The sequence below is a fragment of the Syngnathus scovelli genome, chromosome 22 (genome assembly GCF_024217435.2).
Source record: "Syngnathus scovelli strain Florida chromosome 22, RoL_Ssco_1.2, whole genome shotgun sequence".
Taxonomy (NCBI): domain Eukaryota; kingdom Metazoa; phylum Chordata; class Actinopteri; order Syngnathiformes; family Syngnathidae; genus Syngnathus; species Syngnathus scovelli.
Genome location: NC_090868.1, coordinates 3,162,400 through 3,184,368, shown reverse-complemented (window position 1 = coordinate 3,184,368; position 21,969 = coordinate 3,162,400). Strand labels below are relative to the sequence as shown.

The following is a 21,969-nucleotide window of genomic DNA, read 5'->3' as shown; positions in this document are numbered from 1 at the left end:
AGTCCGCATAAATGACGTTGACAAGGCGATCTCATTTTTGGCATTACCGGTGGGCTAGAACGGACTGAGCGCAGAAACACGAGAATGGAATGAACACACAGGGAGTAAAAAAAATTAAAATAATCTGAAAACCATAAAACTGGAGATTGCCAATTAGCTTCCAAGTATGCGTCACAAAATATTTAAGTGCACAATTTATTTGATGCAGATTATCTACGGCAAAGGAAGAAACTGCCATAAAAGCATAATGACATGCAACTATTTTCCAGTCTTAAAATTGAACTGAAATTATTTTTCTGGAAGAAAAAGAATGATGCTGACATTATGCTGTCAGAACAGCAGGCATCACCAAGACAACGAGAAGAAGAGCATTAGGTTGACAAACACATCCTGCCAAATCGTCTTCAAATTAAATCATAAATGCGGCATTTTTAAAAAAAAATTTTTTGCAGCCGTGCCGAAAAAGTCCTCTCAAATGTCTTACTGACATTTTACCGTGCACTGTGGAAGTTTCCACCAAACAAAATACCACAACTGTCAAAACCAATTTACTACGAATATAACCACGTTTTTAAATGTTTACATTTTCTTCTAAAATATTCACTTTTTTTAAAAAACAAAAATAACATTCTCTAGCCTTAAATGCTAAAGCTAATGAATTCCCTTTCAATGCCACCGCAGCCTATTATTTCATATAATTTCCGTCAGCAGAAACCGATCACCAAATATGGTCGATTCAATATTGTTTTCGTAAATCGAATGGGGCAAGGTATACAAAAGACGGGGCGAGGCAGTCTTTAGATGACATCGGCTGGTAGCGTACCGGTCATTTTGACCAGCTGCGACCACGTCCGGCAGCTTAAAAACCGCCGCTATGCGAGTGGGCACGTGACGGAGAGAAATAGACGCTTCCAAAATGTGCAAAAATCAAAATTACAGAGCTGAGGTTGACCAGATTGCAGCTGCCAAACACATGCAGAGAGAACTCAAAGGCGTGTTGGGGAACTGGAAAAACTGGAAAAGTGTAAACTTAAAAGTGACACGATTTTCTGACGGAACAAAAATACAACAGAACATTGTGTCTTAATCATAACTCAATTATATTTGCAGAAATAATGGACTTTAATTTGTTTGTGACTTTTAACCCAAGTAAACAAAATGTCCGTATCTACATAAATTTCATAAAAACAAAGACAAACCAAAAAAATAAAAAAATAAATAGCTGGGCAGTAGTCCTCAAACTTTCGACACAAAGTACCACCCAAAAAAATTTGAAACATTTTCTGTCAGGTTTATAAATCTCTGGGGCGAGGTTTATCTTCTCCAAGGGCACGCTTATTATGTTATCACTTCAGGTCATCAGTAAATTCCGCCCATGGACTTCAGAGAACAGATAAGATTTCAGTTTGATTCTAAACGACATAAATTGAGTGCATGTGAGAAAAATGGGGCTATATGAAAAAAAAAAAAAGGCAGAAGAAAGTCAAAGTGTTCATTATTTTCTCAGTCATGGGGTTCTGCGGTGAGAATTGGGTCAAGAGGCCCTAGACTGCTGCTGTGCACACTTAACTCACCCCTGAGCCTCTCCTCAGGAAACACATGAAGGAAGGGAGGGCATGTCAACTCTTTGGATGAAGTGTTGATTGACTCCTGCGGTGAATGACCATATTTCCTAAAAACCACTTTGACAGTCTTGCTCGTTAGCAAGGTCCCAGGGTGGGTGCACAGGTTATACAAATGCTAAGGTACGGAAGCATAGTGAAAACGCTGAAAGAGCATTTTCTGCAGTCTCAGCAGTTTGCAAAAAAAAATAGGCTTGCTTTTTATCTTCTGTCATAACACAGGAAAGAAGAGATTTCGACAGATTTCAACTTTGTTGACATGGTCTTAAATTACTTTATCAGCTAAGACACATTTATATTGTTTGTATTGTTACATAACCAGATTTTCAAGCATGAAGAATTGCTCATCCGACAAACTATAACTTCGCTGCTATCATGGCTAATGCTAGTCATTTAAGATTTTTCTCAAGACAAACACAAAATTGGCCATGCAACAGATCTGGTCTCGCCAGTTAAGGTACCACTAGACCGGCTGACTGAGACTCAACGTACGGACTAAAGGGAATAACATCCCGATGAATCGCCCTGTGAGATCAACATCTCAAGAAAGTCCAATTTAAGACCTGTCTGTCGTTTACACATCTCCACATTCTAGAAATAGAACCTATTTTAAGACCTCTTCCCCCTCTAGCTTTGTTTATAACATCAAATAGATCAAAATGGACTCTTCTGCCTGGGTGGCTTTGCATTTGACTGCATACAACCTTGACAAGGGCGAAGTCGGGGCGTGCTTTGGTCTCTATTTCCATCACCCCCCTTCTGTGAGCATTAACAACCCTCACCCCTTCCTCAACATTCTAGCACGGTGTGTTTGTCTTTTGACCCACTTTGACAGAAAATCAAAGCCTGGCTTTTGCTGTGTCAACACCACCGCCAGCAGTAGTATCTTTGTTAGCGCTGGACTCAAATGGAAAGAATGAACCAGGAGATAAAAGCAGGGGTCCTATGTCGGAGCCATTAGGGCGGCCCCCACTGAAATCACGGTTCACTGAACACTTGGCCTTGAAAAAAAAAAAGTGTGCAATTGGGTTTTTATTGGACGTTACCTTTCTGCAGGTGTATGGTCAGGATTTCTGTTCAGTCCCTAATTCTAGACTTAAACCATGTTCAAAGTAAAATCTGCTGTTAGTTCTCAATAAAGCAATTCGTTAGTACAATATTTCATCACGTGGTTGCTCAGTGGAAAAAACGACATGCCGTGGCGGTACAGCGTGAGCGCTCCAAAACAAAACGTCATTTCTATTTTGACTAAACCTCGTAAATTGTAACACCAACATCACATGCTCACGTGGGCCTCTAATTCTTTATGTTATGTCCTCTTCAGTTTACAAGTGGACCTCAGTGCTCTTTGCTTAGTCCAAACCACCCATAGCCTTAAAAGCGAAGGTAGTCCGTTTTGATATCTCATAAGTTTCACTTTGTATATTCTCACCTGACACTAACAATGTGCACGTGCTGTGTATAAACAGAGGCTTAATTAACAAACCGCCCAGCCGTCCTCTTTTTTTATTTTCCTTCGGTTTATTCTACGATCAACGCTGGTCCTACCCGGATTAGTGAGGAATGCAGGCTGCTTCAAATTCACCAAAGCCTCAGGATTCTGCGAAAATGGCTAAAAACAAACTCAATGCTTCTACTGGACTAACCCCAGCAGAGTTTTGTTGCTGTGTGCTCAACTTTGCTCAGAAATAGCATAAAGGATAAGATTTGAGGCGTAAACAAACAAGGACATGTTGAAGAGGCCCAACTCCGTCATTGCAGCATACTGTGAAACTCGTTAGCCTTTGGCCCGGTGAGATAAGAACCCGCATGTCAGTTTCAACTCTCAAAAACCGAAACCATTTTCTGCACCTCCTCTCCAAAATCACTTCACAAACTACTTTGTGCACACTTTGAAGAACCTTGAACAGAATCTCGACCTAAAAATTCTAAAACAATATTCTGTGCACGACTCACAGAATGTGACGCTTACTCGATTAGCGTAGCATATCATCATCCTCATGTTATCGCCTAAATCTTCACGGCCTTATCACCTTCTGTCTTTTACTTTGGTCGCTTTGTTGCCATCCACGTGACGGACATGCTGACCTTCATGTGCCCCCTGTAGTCATAAACAGGCTACGTCGTGATAAATTATTTTTATTTGACGGCTGTTAGCATAACCCAAAATATAATTCAAACCTAGCTTACAGTATATTCCAATTAGAAGTGATGCTGTAACGTATTTGTTTTCAAATACTATTTTTATCGATGTTTCGTTAGCTTGCCTATTGATTCTTGTAGTCATAAACACAGGCTAATATTCCCATTATATGTTAGCATTTCATTCATTTAATGGCCACTCTCCAACCATCCAAGAAATCAATCCACGTCCAGGTACCGTTTTTAAATTCTCCGAATGCCTCGACTGGAAAACCCGTTGACCGCCACGCGACCCTGGCCCGATTTGCCTCGTTAACCTGGCCTTCCAAAGTGAGAAGTGACAACACAGCAGCTCTCCCTCCTGCCTTGATGAACGACACGGCAAAGCGGTGATAAATGACTCGTCCTCCCTACTGAAAAGCCACATGTGCAGTCAATTCACTCTGCTCACGTGAGCCACACAGGAAGTGTGCAAATGTGTTTGCCCAGGGCACAAAAGAGCCTTTGTCGCCCTAATACACTGCAGGTGAATGACATCACTGTGTTGGCTATATTCCCATGAGAAAAATGTCAAACGTGTGCATCACCCCTTCGGTGAATTGATACGCTGACATTTAATAATCATGTCAGTGATTTCACAATATAAAAGTGACTCACTGCATTCACTGTCATTCAATGAGCTTCGATTTACCAACCCAAATCATCAAAACACAATCTTCTCTGAGGCTCTGACTTCATCTCAAATGCCCTTGCGATATTTAATTTGTCATATTCGTACGGCAATTTTTGCAAGTGAAAGAAAAAGGTGCGAAGTTTACTCAACATTTGACAATGTGTTAAAGTCGACACAAAGGTTTGGTGTGCAGCAGGTCAGCAGGAGGTCAACCATGCAACCAGAAATGAACAATAACACACCTTTAGATTATTATTTAATTCGCACCTTATACACTCCTACATAAACTTAAAGAAAAATTTAGCTTTGACATTTTCACCAAAATGAAGCATAACTATACAAATTAAAATCTCATGTTAGCCTCGGGCTGTATAAAATATGCAATCTTGCCGTGCAAATCGTTGGCAGTCACTCTTGTGATGAGCGTTGAGAAAACACAGGTTCAATCGCAGTTGTGTAACTTGCCAAAATGTTTCAAGTGCCGCTTTCAATCCCAACCCGCTGTTATTGTTTTGACACTAGCTGCAATTCTGATGAAAACAATTTCAGAATTCTCGAGTGGAGACTATAAAGCTCTTACAAGGCCAAGAAAGTCTGTTTAGATAAATTGAACTTAACAATACCCTCATAAGTCTTCCAGCTTGGATCAACAGGGGTAACACGGAACCGACTCGGAATGTCAGCTTAGTCGGGTTACCGTGAAAACCACCAAAAGGTACATTGTGTCTTTGCTGGGGAGCGATGCGCTCCATTAAAGCACCTGATGAGCAAAGCAGCTGCTGCTCCCTCTCCCCTTCGGGGACCCTGTGGACCCCCAACCCAGCAGGGACCGCTAACTAATCCTACATCAAAGTACACCCAATCACTTAAATCTGCAGTGGTCTTAGTTGTGATGCCTCCTTTTGGACATTTAATGGATCCCAAGTCCCAATTAGATTACCCTGCACTACTTATTTTCAAGTACTCGAAATAATCTTCCAAATCAGTCATTTTTTCTTGGAAAAGGTGAAAACAACAAATATTTTCCGAGCAGGTAAAGAGGATTGATTGGGCGTTGAGTTCAACCGCGGAAGATTAACTGGGGAAAAGCAGTTCGTCCTTGTCAGGGACTCGCCCCACTGGCTCTATTGACACCATCCAGACCTGAAATTCTTGGTTGGCAGCAGCCTACCATTCCCCCAGAACATTCAGTTCCCATCGCGGTGGCCTCTTCTCTAGTAACACTGAATGTACAGTATGACCCCAAAGAAGCTGTAATATGCATTCGGAGTTGTGATATAACTCTCCAACCTGTTCTTTGTCAAAGTTGTCAAATTTTGACGGATGATTTGCCCTCACCTCAGTCTATCACCGATTTCAACGTCAGATAGAAAATGGGTCCGTATAAAATGCATACGTAACGAGGGCAGCATAATTCATCGATATAGTGGTGATTAACATCCTGAAGTCTATTTTTGATAAAATTATCTAAATTTTTTTCTACTCCTTTCTCATAATACCTTCACCTACCATTTGTCTTTTCGCCATCACCCCCCTCAAGCATTCTGTTATCGATATGCGCAAGCTGAGGCAACTTTGATGACATCACCTAGCTCGCTTTGTAACTTAAAACTCTTGCCGCAGGTTTCTTCTACTGAGTAGCCGTAGTGGTATTTAATGCATCTCTATGGAAGAGGCTAATAAACCAAGTTTTTGTCTTGACGGATGAGCACAGGCAGGCGGTAGTGTGCCGTGGCTTATCTTCTTCGGGTGAAATCCGGGTACCTGCAGCAGGAACAATAACAAGTGTTGCTTTCTTTGTCGAGCGGCAGACAGCTGAACCAAAAGTAGGCTTGACAAGAGACAGCAGGGGGGACAACATGACACAATAAACCTATTTATGAACTGCTTTATTGTTAGTACGTTGGTCGTGTTAAACACCACGGGATCATTTGAGCAGCTTTCGAGCCTTAGACAATAAGTTATGGGCTTCCAGCACATAACCAGAAGGACGTTAACCCGCAGGCGCAGCTCATCCCGCAGATTTGGTTCTTGCTTTGGTGGACCAACTTTGATAGGAAGAAGCTTTACACTGTAAACCCTGCAATAAAAAAATCATTTTATGACGGAAATAGAGGATAGTAAAAAAAGAATCCCGAAGGTTTTTTTATCTGGCTTTTGCTTGTTTTGCTCCTAACGTGCAATAATTCGTATTTTTCAACATTTTTCATCATTTTTTATTAAATAAATGCATAAATTCTGATAGCAAAAAAAGACTTGGGCCAAATTGTGAATATTATATATGTAGGGCAGTTTTGATGATAAAACGCAATTTATGTTTTAGAGTTGTTGTCATTTTACAATTTTACGCATCATATTGCAGCTGTATAGTTTACTGCTATGTTTTATGATGTCCAAGCAGTTTAGGCAAAATTTTAGGCAAAATGAGTTTGAACCGCAACTACTGCTTGGGCTGAAGAACCCGGTTAATGACAGCCAGCATGTTGCTCCGAAATATTCGGGTATGCTCTCGCCCTGAAGTCAAATCAATATTTGACTTGGCCGTGTCCCACCGGTGACCCTCAATTGAGTGAATAGGGATGTGAGGTTCTACCAGTGAAGAATCCACCGATGACCTCTTTAACATACAGGTGGCATCTGTTAAGACGTCACAGTGCTCATGCGTAAGACTGTTTTGGGACCCTGAGAAAAAAGTTCTTCACTTAAATGACGCAAACTGAAAATACCACCCGTTCCATAAGGCAGAAACATTTTAGAAAAATGTTAGCTCACAACACTGTTAAAGATTTTCTCAAGCGTACACAATCAGACTTTATTTTTAATGTGCGGCAAATCAGTTACAACACTTTGTTGTTTCACATTCCGCTTTTTCTCTTCTTAAGTTACGCTCTCTGCACACTGAGGGTGGTCAAGGACTCGGAAAGCAACTTTCATTACCTCATGAAACCGCCACTGAACCAGACAGCCGAGTCGGTCACCCCACAGCGAGTCCGCCGAAGGCAGCGACCTCGTATGCCTTGAGTGACTCAACAGTGTGAGGGAATAAACAAAGCCAGACTTGCTAGCATTAATCACTCAACACTCTAATTTGCTGTTATACAACACTTACACAAGGTTCCGTTTCGAAAAAAAATAAGACATTAAACATGATTATGAGATGGAAAGCGAATTTCATGAATATGTAGTTTGAAATTGGACTTGTTAACTGGTGTTGAATGAAATAAAACTCTGCCAAGGCCTGCCGGCCCCGTCAGACAGGAAGTGCTTTAATCATGGCTTCCTGCGCTTGCCTTGTTTTGTCTGGATCCCGAAACAGTGGGGAGAGAGTGATATGTTTCTCATATGTTCAGCAAAAACTGGTTTGAATTTTGCAGTTATCCTGTGTCAGTTCGTAGTGGTCAAACCCCCCCCCCCTCCCGGCTCGGACCCCCGCCACTGTTTTCCGAGGGGGTATACATTCCGACACATGGTAGTGATGTCGCGATAAGGCCCTACCCTCGCTCTGACATTTGTTTTCCGAACCCCCGCTGGATCATCTTGCTGTATTTTTTGCTACCATGGCTTATTATCGTTAGAGCGGAACATCTCACCTCACGTGCAGAGGACAGTCCGGCCAATACAATACACGCATTGTTGTACTCGCTAATCCCCTGTTTCGGTTCATAAACCGGTTTGTTGGCTATTACCAAGTACATTCTTGCTTTTTTTTTTTTTTTTTTGCGCTCTGTGTAGCTGAGCTTGGCAGTTCAAGGACACTAAAAAAATAGGTGCACCATTACGTACTCAAATTAAAATGTACGAACTGTGTACACGGACCAATGCTAACATCGTAATATAGTCATAATTGCAGTAAATATTTGCATAAAAAATATTTGGAACATTTATATACACTGGTACATTCATTAAAAGTTAATAAAACGATAGATTGAAAAAGAAATAGTGTTTGGACGTGTTCTGGATATGTGCCTTAAATTCTGTGATTTGTTTGTGCACCACTAGAGGGCGCTCACTCCAACACGGCTAACTCTCACCTTCCCTTATTGAGGCTTTCTTCGGAAATAGGGTCACCTCGAAAATGAAAGAAAAACCCCGAAAAACTGTCGATGCTTGATGTTTACTTCACCTCATGTTCATCCGAGTAAAGGCTTTGTAAACATAAAAGCGTAATAACCATATAATCATTCGCCACAGGGTGGCCATTACAGGCTAATCCCGCAGAGTGCTGTGGTCACAAAGCGGCTAGCATGACGCAGGGTGGGAGAAGAGGAATGGGGACATAACACACGTCGTCCGTAACTTCCAACCACGTCACCGTTTTCTCGGTCTCGTGCACGGATTAGGTTTTGCGGCTTGTCTCAAAGCCGTTAATGTGTTTCGCATTACAAGGTGCACGCAGACTCTCTAAGGAGAATTCATATTTGAGTATCGGTTTGAAACTTATCCCATCACTTACGTCGTCTTAACCGATATTATTGACGATTTCTGGGAAGTTCATAACGTTTACTGTTCTTTTTACCAAATAAGGCTTATTTGGAAAATGTGGTTCTCAAATTGAGCTGGAATTGTCAATTTTTCTGCTTCATTAGTTAACACTCCGCACCCTTCACTAGACTAGAACGCTAAGATCCTAAAGTTACCTTTTCAAAGCTCATCAATAAATTTCAGAAAGACATTGATGGGACAGTGTGTGATTGTCGTGTACTGTGAGAAGTGGTTATCTTATCTCGTCTAGTCTTGCCGAGGCTGTGGCCTTCTAATGTATCTTTCTGCTTTTTATTATGGCTTCACCTCTCTTTTTCTCACCACTGTTGAACAGTATATTTATTTATTCGCACAACTCTTTAACAACATCACAATGACATCATCTCGGCACGCAAGTCTCATTTTGTACGTTATATAGCACACGTTCGGCCTTTCACCTATGCGGGTACGTGTAATTCTGTTTTTTCTGCAGCTGATGACATTTGGAATTCCGAGAAAAGTTTCCGTAGCGTTCTGAGAAAAATCAGCTGCATGAAAATATCAGACCGCCATGGTTTTGTTGACACATCAGAGCCTTGTGCAGGTGTCTTTAACTTCTGTCTCCATGCTGCATTGGACATGGTTAGGGTGGAAAATCTTTCAACTCGCAAGTCAGATACACTGCAAATTGAAAAATTGCTTTTGAACGCTGCTGTGTAGACTTTTCACATGCACTCTTGTATATCTAAATATTTGTATATATTTGTAGGTGTTAGCAAGAGCTATAAAGTTTGGGTAAAAGCTTATGACTACCGGACATAGATATGCAACTATCTCCTCCCTCCAGATAATCTATCTGCATTCGATTGTCACCCCACTGGGATACAATCCAAGTGGGATGGGGGGGTAGGTGTCTTATCTTGAACCCTGACACACCTGTTTACCTCACACAGTCAATAAACAAAACGGAACTAGCACTGAGTAAACTAGAGACCTTGTAGTTAGGACCAAATGCGTCATAGGGGTTTTACTATCCTAATCCAATCCCATTGGACTATGAAGGAGTCCACCTTCATGACTGACTATTTTCAACTTAATCATGATGTAAAAGAGTCATTGGTATGTGGACTTTTGCTCACCAATCAGCTGATTTCATTTCAGTTTACAACTTATCTGTTAGAGTTTGGAATCATATACCAAGAGAGTACATCATCTTATCAGCAGCATCGATGTGTTAGTCAATTTGTTGATCAGGAAGTTTCAGTGTTGTGTAGTTTCTGGAAAGTTGACATGGCTTTTTTTTTCAAAATGTCCCCATGTGGCGTTCATATGGTATTAGGAGATACAGTCCATGTTTTTTTATTGAGCATTCAAAAAGTTAGCTTCGTATTTGAGTCTGTCCGAACCCATTTTGGGTACTTTCCTCTGAACGCTTCACTTCCTTTTCACGTTAATCTCCGTCTTTTATCTCCCTTCTGCTGCTTACCTTGTCACCTCCCTAACATGTCCACAAAGGACATGTTGTCAAAGCCAAGGCGCAGAATCGTACGGGTGCACAAAAGGAGGGCTTAACTTCTGACAAGGCTCCCCCCCGAAATGCAATCTGGGCCAGGTGTCTGCAGGTACAGCAAATCTTTGGTGATTTCATCGTAGTGAGGCTTTCAACGTCTCTCCTCTGATATCATGCACAGATTACCTCAGAGCTAACACCATCTGGGAGAGCCATGCATGAAACAGTTTGGAAAAGGCCCATTTGAATTATTGTTGTTATCCTTTCTGCTGCAGCTGGCTAGATTTCCATAAATGGCAATGTTTACATTTCACTTGTATGAAGTAAAATGGTACTTTTTTTTTTTTTAAGAAAATAATGTAAACATAAATCTCATACATGGCACATATGCACCTGGAATATTTTCCATATCAAACTAACATGTTGCGTGACATCCAGACAACGTATAATCAAGTCGGAATTGATGTTGCATAAGAAATTTCTTCGCCCTACTTGGAACTACCAAAGGGATGTTTCAACAGCCTGAAAAGGCGCCGATCCGGTCACAATGAGATAATGACCTCATCTATTTACCAAATGCTTGGGAAAAAAACAAACCTAAATCTTGTCACATTTGAAAACTGATACGCGGACTGGTGTTGGACTCTAATCCAAATGCTTGGACTTGTTTTTAGTTTTTGGTTGTGTTTATTACTGCGGAGATAGAAGAGGTGTGTTTGTTGGCAGGGATCCACTTTTACTGTCTTGTGTGAAAACGGGACGGAGGTGTGAGTAATCCAGCACCGGGGCTGAGTAATGGCTTGAATAACGCGACGCGTTCCCTCGGGTGGTGGATGAAGCCCAGATGGCTCGCCAAAGGTTGACACGCAAACACACTGACTCGAGGGAGAGAGCGTTTAATTCAGACAAAGCCAGACTGCTGGAATCAGCTGGGACCTTGGTACGTACACAGATTCCCGACCGGGCAGAACGATGAATTCCTGAATCAACTTTTAGGATTTCAAGTTTGATTCATTAGTGCAGGTGTCATTTCTAGTACATATGATATTTCATAACATCCCTTGGCAGATCTCATCTTGGTTCATTTTGGTAGACCTGCACAACTGATACATGCCCACCACTTTGGGAAACTGAATATACACTTTTGAGGTCCTGTTCTCAATCCTGTTCTTTGATTCCCGAAATCACACTAAAATCAGCGACCTGGAACAGAACGTCAAGGTTTGCAAAAAGCATTGAAACCTTCAATAGAACCTAAAATGAACAGGAAGTCGACCTCCATTTTCCTTAACCCAACTTTGAAAATCGTATGGATCAGTCCTAATAAATTGCAACATAGAAGTCCTGTTGTAATTTCTATCGGGATTCTATTCCATACATTTGAGTTCTTGCAATCGTTTGTAAACTACCATTTACGCAGGAACTGGGTTAGAAAACAACTGGTTAATCTACGGTGGGGTTTCCCCGCTTTACATCATGTCTGACATTGGATCCTGAGGCCACAATGTAAGGCGTGTCATTGTCACGAACTGTCTGCGGCTAAAGGACAGTTTGCTGAAGCACAATTGAGGCAGCACAGCAAGGACATCTCGCCATGTTCTCAACCACACTGCTGATTTGCTCCACTGATACTTTTGTTTCTCCTCTTTCTGTTGACTGTCAAATGGAATACTTCCCGAATGGCGCAATAGAAAACAATATAATGATGTATCGCCATCTTCTTAGCTGCCCTACACATCCGCTCTCCGATTTCCAGTAAAGGCTCTCCCTTCTTCACCTGTGAACTTAACATATGGCGGCCACCTGCAAGTGGGTGCTACACAAGCAATCCTTCAAATGGGATTTTATGAGCAGCTGTGATTTAGGACGTACAGTTCAGAGATCAGACATACAAGGGTTACGGTTTATGTCTAGTAACCTATGGCCCTGCTGGAGTATTTGTGATGCAAGACTAAAAACCAGATTGAATCTCCAGTTAGAAAACGTTCCCAAACAAATTTGTAATAATAAACCATCCATTTGCGTCTCTTTGGCATTTCTGGGAGATAAAAGTTTTAGGTTTCACTTTATGATCAGTGCTTTTGCAACACTGACAGGTTGTAGGGTGGGTTTTCATTACAGGATGCAAGATTATAAAATGACATGAGTCACGTTCAGTTTGAGTACATTGGAAGTCAGATTTCTATTGAACTGCTTGTTGTATTGCATGAAAAAAGAACTTAGTCATTGAGTTTGCCGGTGAACCCAAAGAAGTCGAAAATGACCTAACACGACTCCCATACCACTGCTAAGGCGTGCTGAAAAAACCTTTTGGTCTTTTGCCTATAATGTGACATAATGAAGTTGAACACAGACAAGGGGGACCCTTCAATATGACGACTAGCATGGCGGATTAGTTTTCCCTGCTGGGGTGAGGCCTCAGACATCACCTCTCTTGGTTTTAATGGCGGATTAGCAGCCATTGGAAAGCAGAGCCAGCGTTTCCATTGAAAGAACCCTTGCTGACTTTGATGTCTGATGCCTGGGCGTCTGTCTGGAAATGGATCACAAGGTTGTGCAAAACCCGCTCGACCTTGTTTAACTTTTTAAGGGAGGCCTGGCTCCATCTACTTTCATCTCAGCCCAGTCCGATAGAAAAAAAGTCAGCGCATATATTCTGTTCTTGGTATCCAGATTAAGGTCCATGCATTCTAGTTAGAAATAATGCTAGAACTAGTCAGTACCTCCTATTTTTAAGATTATGAACTTTAAAAAACATAGCAGTCGGGTCTGCTCCAGGACCTCACCTGCCGCTTGAACAGGATCAAAAGCTGGAGGTGTCAAACTAGCAAGGGCAACAAAAAAATCTCCTGGGGCAGGATTTCAAGTGACTTTTCTGTTTCAAGACAAGGGGGATCAGGAGGGGAGTTGTTGAACTTCACTCTGAGCCATTGTTTTGGTTTGGAGGGCAGTTTTTTTTTTTTACAAAGTCGACCACACATCTCGATGGAATTCTACCAACAGATGTTCCGATAAGGATCACATTGTCGGCCCTTTAACTCCTTTTATTACGGCATCCTGTGTTTAACGTCAGAGTTTGCCATGCTTAAATATTAAGACATCAGCTAAAACTCTAAATCCAAGCCACATATTGCTTTTGGAGTCAAAGACACAGGATTAGCATCAAATACAGATGTCGGATAGAATATACATTGAAAGGTGGATTCATTCCAGATATGCAGAACTGGAAACCTTCCACCAAAAAAAGGTCTACTTTAAGACACACGCAGGTGTCACTCAATGATACATACCCCTCCAAATCCGGTTTTATTAGCCTCAGTTCTCGCATATTTTCGTGTAAGACTCCTTACGTAACATCTCCGTGTGATGGTTGAAGGTATGCTGCTGACGCCCGGCTCCTGGCAAGATGCTGAATTCAGCAGCTCCAAACAACAACAACCTGTAATTAGCTCATAAATTCATGCAACTCTCAGGCCATGCGATTATTCAACTCGGTTATGTCATATAAAACAAGATGCTAAATATTGTGTTTACATGCCAAGTGCTCGAGGGGTCATGTTAGTTCTGCCATTGGAGGTTGGTGTGCATAGTTCAGCATTAAGGCCATTCAAACCAGGCTTGAGCTCACTTCAAATCTGATGAAACTTCTAGAAACTACTTGTAATGGAACACAATATTCAAGCAAAAGTCCTGTTAACTCTCAGGGAGAGTATCACAAAGCTACAAACCTCCTCCTAGGGAAATGAAAGCCTCCCCCCCCTCGATCGCCGCCGCAATATGTCCAACCACTATAAAGCCTACCTCGTAAAATATTGCTTTCACATATTTTTGAGGTGGTGGTGGGAGGAGGAGGTGGGGGTGGGGGGATAGGGGGGGAGAGATCTGCAACACAATCCGGCAAGCACAAAATCTTACTTGTGTACCTGCAGGCGAGGTGAGCCTGGCTTTTTGAACTCTTTTGAATTTTTCTGTTATGAATCTTAGCTTAAGAACACTGTAGACTTTGGCACTTTCAACTTAGAGTCCATGTTAAGAATCAATTTTGCTTATATTCAGCAAGGGACTGAGTGCCCCTAGTTATTATAGAAAATTGGTAAATTTAGTAGAAATGCGATCCTTCGCCCTACTTTTCCCAAATCAAGAATCTATCAAATGGTAACGCCAACTTTTTATATGGTCTGTTTTGTATTATCAGTAGTTCCATCCCTTCAACAGACATTTTTGTTATGAACAAGTTTTGGTCTAATGTGAAATCTGATTGGTTAAGGGCAGTCCCTTCGCACTACTGACCGCCTGGGGGGATGTGAATGATTTTCGCATGTGTCCGTGTTAACGTTAATTTAACTAACAATCTGTTATATTGTCTCCACTCGGCATGGGGCTCCTCTTTAACATGCATGAGCCACCACGACAATGTTAATGGAAGCGCCCACACGGCCCATTGACTTTACAGGCTCCAAGGCAGCTTTAAATCATATGCACATTTATTTCTTTGGAGTCAGAACAGCTGAGCTAACAAGAAAAAAGTAATCTTTTTTTTCCTCCACGTCATTAATAGATTACGACTGCAACACTCTGCAGATGAAAAGAAGAATTATGAGTGGGGGAAAAAAACGAAAGAGTAAAACTTGAGTCACACAATGTTGCGGTCTTCATTAGGAACGGCGCAAGCATGGCTTACAAAAAGTGATATCGAGATTAGCAGAAAGGGAAGCGAGATGGTTTGTGTTTGGTTAATCGCATTCAAGTTCCATAATTGTAGAAACTTTGTGGCTGAGTCAGAGCAATGAGGGAAGTTTATGTATCAGAACCTTCCGCCCGGCCGTGGCCACGAGGCAAGAAGGTTGCTTCTTTTTTTTTCTTCTCCTCGTAGAGGAGACGGCTGTCAAATGATGTGATGCTGATGGATGACTGACAGGAGGCTCAGCTGCCCGTGTCTGTCAATAATCGGACCATTTAAAAAAAATGCACAGATGAGTTGCTGACATAAATCTTTCTGCAAGCCCTTTGCAAAAATGTTCTTTTTTTTCCTCAACAGAAGCTTGAAAATATACACAACTGCTAGTGTCAATCATATGTGTGTGTATTTTTCTAAAGACAGAATGTTATTTAATCTTATTCTGTTTTAATTGTTATTTTTTCAATCATTAATTGACTCATGATACATAAATAAAGATATCATGAAACCACCAAAATAATAATTTTTGATGATTTAATTGAACTAAGTTTTATTTTATTATTCCCCATTAAAAGATCTAAAAATATAAAATAAATTAGTCTTCATTCGGTTTCTAAAATGTGCCCTTAGTGTTTTGAGTGCCCTTGCCGTTAATTTGATGTAAATACCGGGGAAATCCATTACGAAGAACAAACTGTGTACATTACTGTCTCCTGTCTCCATGGCAACACCGAATAACATTGAATTCCCCGAACTCTTTCAGTCTATTGAACTACTTCCGAAGAAATGGTTTATGGGATTCTTGAGTGGCTATAAAGTCTTTAGTTTAAATCAATTTGTGCTCAAATTGTTGTCTTCAAATTTGACCTATTTAGATAGTGGACCTCAGTAGCAATATCTTAAATGTCATTTTTTTAACTCTTAAATTTGATGACTTCCAAAAATTTGCCACACACAAATGATAATGATGACGTGACTCAAAAGGTTCAGCTGTAAATCTTACACAGATTTTTATTGTTCTTATACTTGGGTAAAGTTAATGGCAAGTACACTTCCCCCCCTCCTTTTTCCAATCTCAGCATACACATACAGAAACCTTCTTTCGACGTACTCATTTCCAACTACGACCATCCAACATTTTCTTAAATAGCTTTCTTTTCATTTCCAAACAATCTGTTCTCTTCAGCAACGTTCTCTTCTTCATCCTTCTTATAACACATTCTGTAATTCCGCACAACTTCCATTCCGTGAAAGATCCTACACTGAAAAGTCTCCTTCGAAATTTCTAAACCATCCGTGGCTCAGTTCGAAAATCAGTTTCAGAACATCCCCGACTTTTGATTTCAGATTTAAATAACGCCTGATGCAAAAAAAAATAAAAATACGACAACCACATCCTGGCATTTTTGGGTTCAAGGAATGTATAGAAATAAGACGTATAGTTCACTCGTAACTTTTATGCGGTACATCTTAATTTATCTTCCTGTCTTACCTAAAACACATGCGCCACCTAAAAGCTAAAACAGTGCTCCTTTTAATATAGCAAAAAAAAAAAAAAACACATAAGAATATAAAAAAATGTAAAACTACATCCCTCTTCTTATGCAGGAAAAAAAAAAGCTTAAATATCATATTAACGGTAAACATTCTTCCCTTTCTTTTTGTCTTTGGCAGGGTTTCCCAAACTTCCCAAAATTGACAATTATATGGCAGAACAATAATTGGATGTGGGAAACGGAAACCCTAGTCTTTGGGATGGACTTAAAAAAGGAGGGGTCAGGTAAACAGCTGCCAAAGTGGACAGAAACAAAGAACACTGTTGTGAGGGTACACACGCACAATGACACACATAAATATACAAGACCCATGTTTTCCCGTGTTTATGTACAAATAAGAGTCTTTTTTTTTCCTCCTTCCATTTTATACCATGGTCTCTTTTCTCTTCCCTAATGAATAAAGGGACCTCTTGTCCTTTTTGGTCTTGTGAGACGCAGGCGGGGAAATAGGCGACGATGACGTGGAAGAGGAAGGGGAATCTGAGGGGGAAGGGCTGGTGGTGCCACACGGTGAGCTGGGTGCGGACTGGGTGGTGCGCTGTGGGAAGTTCTCGTCCGTCTCCTCCATGTGGACAATGGCGGAGACGGAGGATGGGCGCCGTTTGGGTCGAACGTCCATTGTCGCCGGGGAAGCGGGGTCACCGTGGGGTCGGTGGACAGAGATGGCGCTGCGCAGGCAGTTCAGCCACTGCTGCTTGTGGAAGACATCGTTGACCTGGAGCGTGTGCGACTGCGCCTGGCTTGGGTCTTGGGCACGAACCCGGAAAATATTCTTGGCTGGAATGGAAAATTTAAAAAAAATATCACGACATGTCCAGATTACACAATGCCGGGATATCTCTGGTAACACGAGCCTCACCTTTGTCAGCGTTACTGAAGGCACCTCTAAACGAACCACCCATCCTGACATCACCATCCTGCAGGTCGTCCAACACCAGGTCCTGCACGGGAATGGGCTGCCGGTACACTTGAAAACATTGCCGCTCGTTTCGGATGACCGAGCGGGTCAGGACTAGCAGCTCGGTAAACAGGAACACGTGCAGCTTCTGCCAAAAAGACAATGAAAGAGTCAGGCTTGGGTACTTCCTCAGTTTCTGGGTGTCGTTAAACAGTAACTGTCCGTTTCCTTTATTGGTCACTCCTAGAGTATGAGACTTAATGCTACCTCTACTTCCTCAAAGTGAGTAGACTCATTTTCCCTGATTGAGTGGGGGGTCTGGCTGCTTTTGATAAGAAAGGTCAGGTTGTGTACTTTGCTCACCGTGCCGCTCTTGTTGCGAAGCTCGCCATGACACAGCAGGCTTTTGCACTGTTCAAGACGGGGATCTTTCTGCCTGTCATCCAAATACTCCAGCTTGTCGATGTAGTACAAGCACTCGGACTCGCCCTTCTTCATGTTGATGTCTGACAGCACCCCTTGGATGATGGTGATCTAAAGACAAGGCATGACTTAATTTCAAGTTTTCTAATGGGTGTTTAAAAAAAAACATTTTAGGGTTAGTACTTACTGCTTTTTCCAAGCTGGTGACATCCGGGTGTTCGGGCGGAGTGTGTCTTAGGATCTCTTTGAGCAACAGCGGGTATTTGACCAAGCGGGAGCGTGGGATGTCCAGGAAGCTCCAGAGATCCAGCTTCCGGCTAAATGGCGACTCCAGGCAGCGCTGCAGAAAGTCTTGAACCCGCCTGTCTTGTTTCTTCTGGTCCAGCAGGGCCTTGGCAGCCAGCTGGTTGCTGCAATAGTCTTTGTAAGCGTCTAGCTTGGGCAGCTACGCAGAGAAAAAAAATTCTTTAATGACCTCGCCCTTAAAGAATTATTTTGCCGATAGTTCATTTGAGATGAATCTTACCCAATTTACAACAATCTGACCGATCTGGCCCACGGTTCCGTTGGAGCCTGTTGCTTTGGAAAGCTGGGCCAGCAAGTCCTCATGCAGAGGGATGTAGGCATCCAGGTTGCCGAAAATATGCGAGAGTTCCTCTTCTGACATTATGGAGAGCTTCAGCATTGGGTCATGATACGCCTGTGTGGAAGGAGGAAATTGTTAAATAAATCTCGACGAAACCAGGTTGGGGGGATGTTAAAAATAGCTTTTAAAGACAACAGTAGACAGAAAAGATAAAGTGGAGGATAAATTCCTGGCTTTTTATAGTCCCTGGCTTGATTGCATAGAGGGCCTGCCAGACTTTGATTTAATCTGTTTGCTTTTTGAGTACAAACCTTGCGTGCAAGTTGGAGGTCCTCAATCAGGTCCTGTTCTCCACGAGACAGCTCAAATATGGCCTGGTAGAAGAGGAAGGGGTGGGGGAAGGTAGAGGTACACATGAATCAGGTTGCTTTTTACATTGGGGACAACCCAATACCCCTTCGATTTAAAGCCAGACTCGTGCCGGGTGCCAAGCGACTGAAGTCTAAGTCTTTCTGGCTGCCGTTTGTATTTTATAAATGCACAACGTTTATAGCTCCTGACAGCTCGGAAAGATGTCAGACATACAGTAAGTAGGGAGGTAGCTTGCCTCGTTGGCTTGTCAGTTCTGTGTGAAGTCACACAGAGTGGGAAACAGGCCCTGTGAGGGCTTTTATTCCCATTTCGACTATTTGACTTGTGTCAAACTGCATTCTGCAGGGTTATGTGAAAGTCGTCTGGACGTACAGTACTGTCTGGATCTCGGAACTACACAGGCTTCATTCTTTCAGTCTGAAGAGATTCTCACCTCCTGCCTCTTGATCTCTTTGGTGGTTAAGGTTTCCTTCTGGTGAACGTCGAGCGTCTCAGACCACAGTGTGCTGTTTCTCCTTTTTGGTGGAGTGGGGGCCGCTGCCTTGCTGCAAGGCTTCTGGGGCATGGCCGGCGACTTGCCATCACTCCGGAAGGAGGCCTATGGATGGAAAAAGGCCCGGGAATCAGACACTGTGATGTTGTCCTCTTTGACGTTCGGCGGAAAGAAGAGTCACAAGACTCTCACCTGGATGGTTTGGCCGAAGCGCCGGACGGCCCCATTCTTCACCGGAGAGATGAGGTTAGCTAACGACGTCACCCTGCCGAGAGGACGGACACGCTTGTTGCTGGGTTCCTGGATCAGAAAGACAAATTAAAGAGGGAGAAGTTAGCCAAGGAGGGAACAAATCATTTGGTTATGCCAACTGTGAGACCTCAGCACCGAGTTCCTTGTGACTTCCTTGTGATCAAATCCATTGAGTCAGGTTATAAATCCTTTTTATTGACTCCACTTCCAGGCTTTGGAGCCAGGAAATAGAGGGAGTTGGGAAATTGTGCTCACAGAGCAGACAGAAATATTGTCTGATTTTGGTTGGACAATCTAGAGGCCAAAGCGCCTTCACCAGCTGTTGGCTCCATCATGTGAGAGGCAGGCGGCTGGGCCACACTGCACAAAGACCCCCTCTGAGTGCTGATCTGGTCGGAAAGGGGGTCTGGAGGAATGCCAAGAATGCACGAGACTCCGTTCTCAGCTGTTCGCTGTACATCCCCCCCCCCCCCCCCCCTGTGCACGCTCCGCGACTATCTGCCTGACAACAAGCCCTCTTAAAAATGCTTCCTGTTGACTTGCTGCTCTTTAACTTCCTTTACCAGACAGACAGGCGAAGCAGTGTTTCAGGTTTGGTGGCTGTAACATGAAACAGACAGCAGCGGCAAGTCTGGGAACGGGGTCTTCATCGTAAACCCAGCTCGAGTGTTTACATTGCACGGTGGGGGATGGGGGATGCAGTTGTGTTCACAGTGCTTCTACAAGTTGACACAGGTTTTTGAATAGGGCTCGCGTGAGAGCAGATCTCCACCCGAGGCAGGTAACCAACCCCCCCTACCCTCGAGAGTTCGAAGAAAGCTGCCTGGCCATGGCCCAACAACAACAGTGCAGTAATCAAGAAGTTGAAATAATGCTTTCAGACGATCGAAGGGACGTTTTGCTTTGGATCAGCAAAATTCAGGAAACCACCAAGGCACAGCTGTGGAACCAATCCACACGCTCTGGTGCGCCCTTTGAGCTGTGGTTGACTGGGGTCTGAAGACGCTGAACCGCAGCTTTATTAAGCCCTCTAGCGGTCGGTCTGGTACAAGGTTGCCACATGGCAGATGGACTTGTTTGTGACCTATCTGTGCAGAAGAAAACTAAACACCAAAGAATGCCCTTCCTGTTTTTTAAGAAGTCTAGCACAAAACAGCCAATAATTCAATAAAGTTTATTTTTATTGCAGAAACAGACCCATTTGCAGAACTCTATAACTTTTGTCAATGGAAAAAAAAACGAATAACGTGGCATAATCTCCGTCCAAACCCAATATTACAACCTCTCTTCTAGGAGGCGTTTGGGTTTCTTTGATCTATACTTAAATGTGCAGCGTGCTGAAAACTCCAGATGGTGCGCCTTTGCCTTTTACAGAAAAGTGCTGAGAACCAGAACCAGACCTCAAATGACAGAGCCAAGGTCATCAATAAGTCACATGCAAAAGTCTGGGAACTCGCTTGTGGAGAATCATCTGCAGACTTTATAGAACCTCAGCACTTTTACTGTCGGTGCAACCACATGTTGGTGAAGCTCCTTCCCAAAGACTACTAAAGGCACAATCTACATTTCTGCAGTCGAGAAACCAGTCCTGCATTGATCAACAGGATCATCACGTGAATACTTGTTTATTTCTAAATTACCAAACCATAAAGATTGTTTATGGTACTTTGAAACTGCTGATAACTCCGTATGCTACCATAAAGATTGTTTATGGTACTTCAAAACTGCTGATTGCTCCGTATCTTACCAACTCCCCCGCTGGGACAAATATTTATAAAAGCTCAGCTAATACACAAAATGTAACAAGTGCAGTTGTTAGATGATTGTCTTAACAGTCCAGAATCAAATGAACAATATAAAAGCAATATCCAACTCACCTCTAACTCCTTGTGGGCTTGGTTCTGGTTGTCTATCACTTGCAGAGTCCGTTTGATAGGCACCAAGCTTCCCAGTTCATCGTAAGCCACCATAGCTTTCAGTAAAAACACGATATCCCTTTTTTTTTTTTTAAATCCTTTTTTTAATTGGGCTCCAAGTAATCCACAGAGAGAGAAAAAAAGTTAAATAAATATATAAAATATCTTCAAATTTAGATTCGCTCTTATCCCCGAGTGGGACTGAGCTTTTTGTAAAGCTCAACCTCACATGCACTCTAAACTTTCGTCTGCTCCAGACAGAGGGTGGGAGGGCTTTATAGCTTACCAGGAGACATGGGGAGGAGGCGGGCTCAAAGCTCCGCTGGGACGTGAGAGGACACCACCAGCACGCTATGTTGTTCCATACACTCAGGACTAAAACAGTAG

At 42.5% G+C, this 21,969-nt stretch overlaps 1 protein-coding gene across 1 annotated transcript; it reads right to left on the bottom strand.

Moving 5' to 3' along the window:
* Positions 1-16,071: 16,071 nt before the first annotated feature.
* net1 (neuroepithelial cell transforming 1) lies at positions 16,072-21,852 on the bottom strand. Its single transcript, XM_049761160.1, has 9 exons — positions 21,544-21,852; positions 19,607-19,714; positions 19,355-19,519; positions 18,861-18,923; positions 18,490-18,663; positions 18,151-18,408; positions 17,904-18,074; positions 17,502-17,688; positions 16,072-17,419 (listed from the first exon to the last, which is right to left on the bottom strand). Exons 1-9 carry the CDS (start codon positions 21,634-21,636, stop codon positions 17,007-17,009), a joined length of 1,632 nt encoding a protein of 543 aa, XP_049617117.1. The 5' UTR covers positions 21,637-21,852; the 3' UTR covers positions 16,072-17,006.
* Positions 21,853-21,969: the final 117 nt, after the last annotated feature.

Excerpts from the sequence above, each read along its gene's own strand:
- net1 (XM_049761160.1), bottom strand. The coding sequence starts at position 21,636 with ATGGTGGCTTACGATGAACTGGGAAGCTTGGTGCCTATCAAACGGACT. Across the intron at positions 18,664-18,860 it reads ACCTCCAACTTGCACGCAAG|GCGTATCATGACCCAATGCT; the intron begins GTTTGTACTCAA and ends CCTTCCACACAG. Across the intron at positions 18,075-18,150 it reads TCACCAGCTTGGAAAAAGCA|ATCACCATCATCCAAGGGGT; the intron begins GTAAGTACTAAC and ends CCTTGTCTTTAG.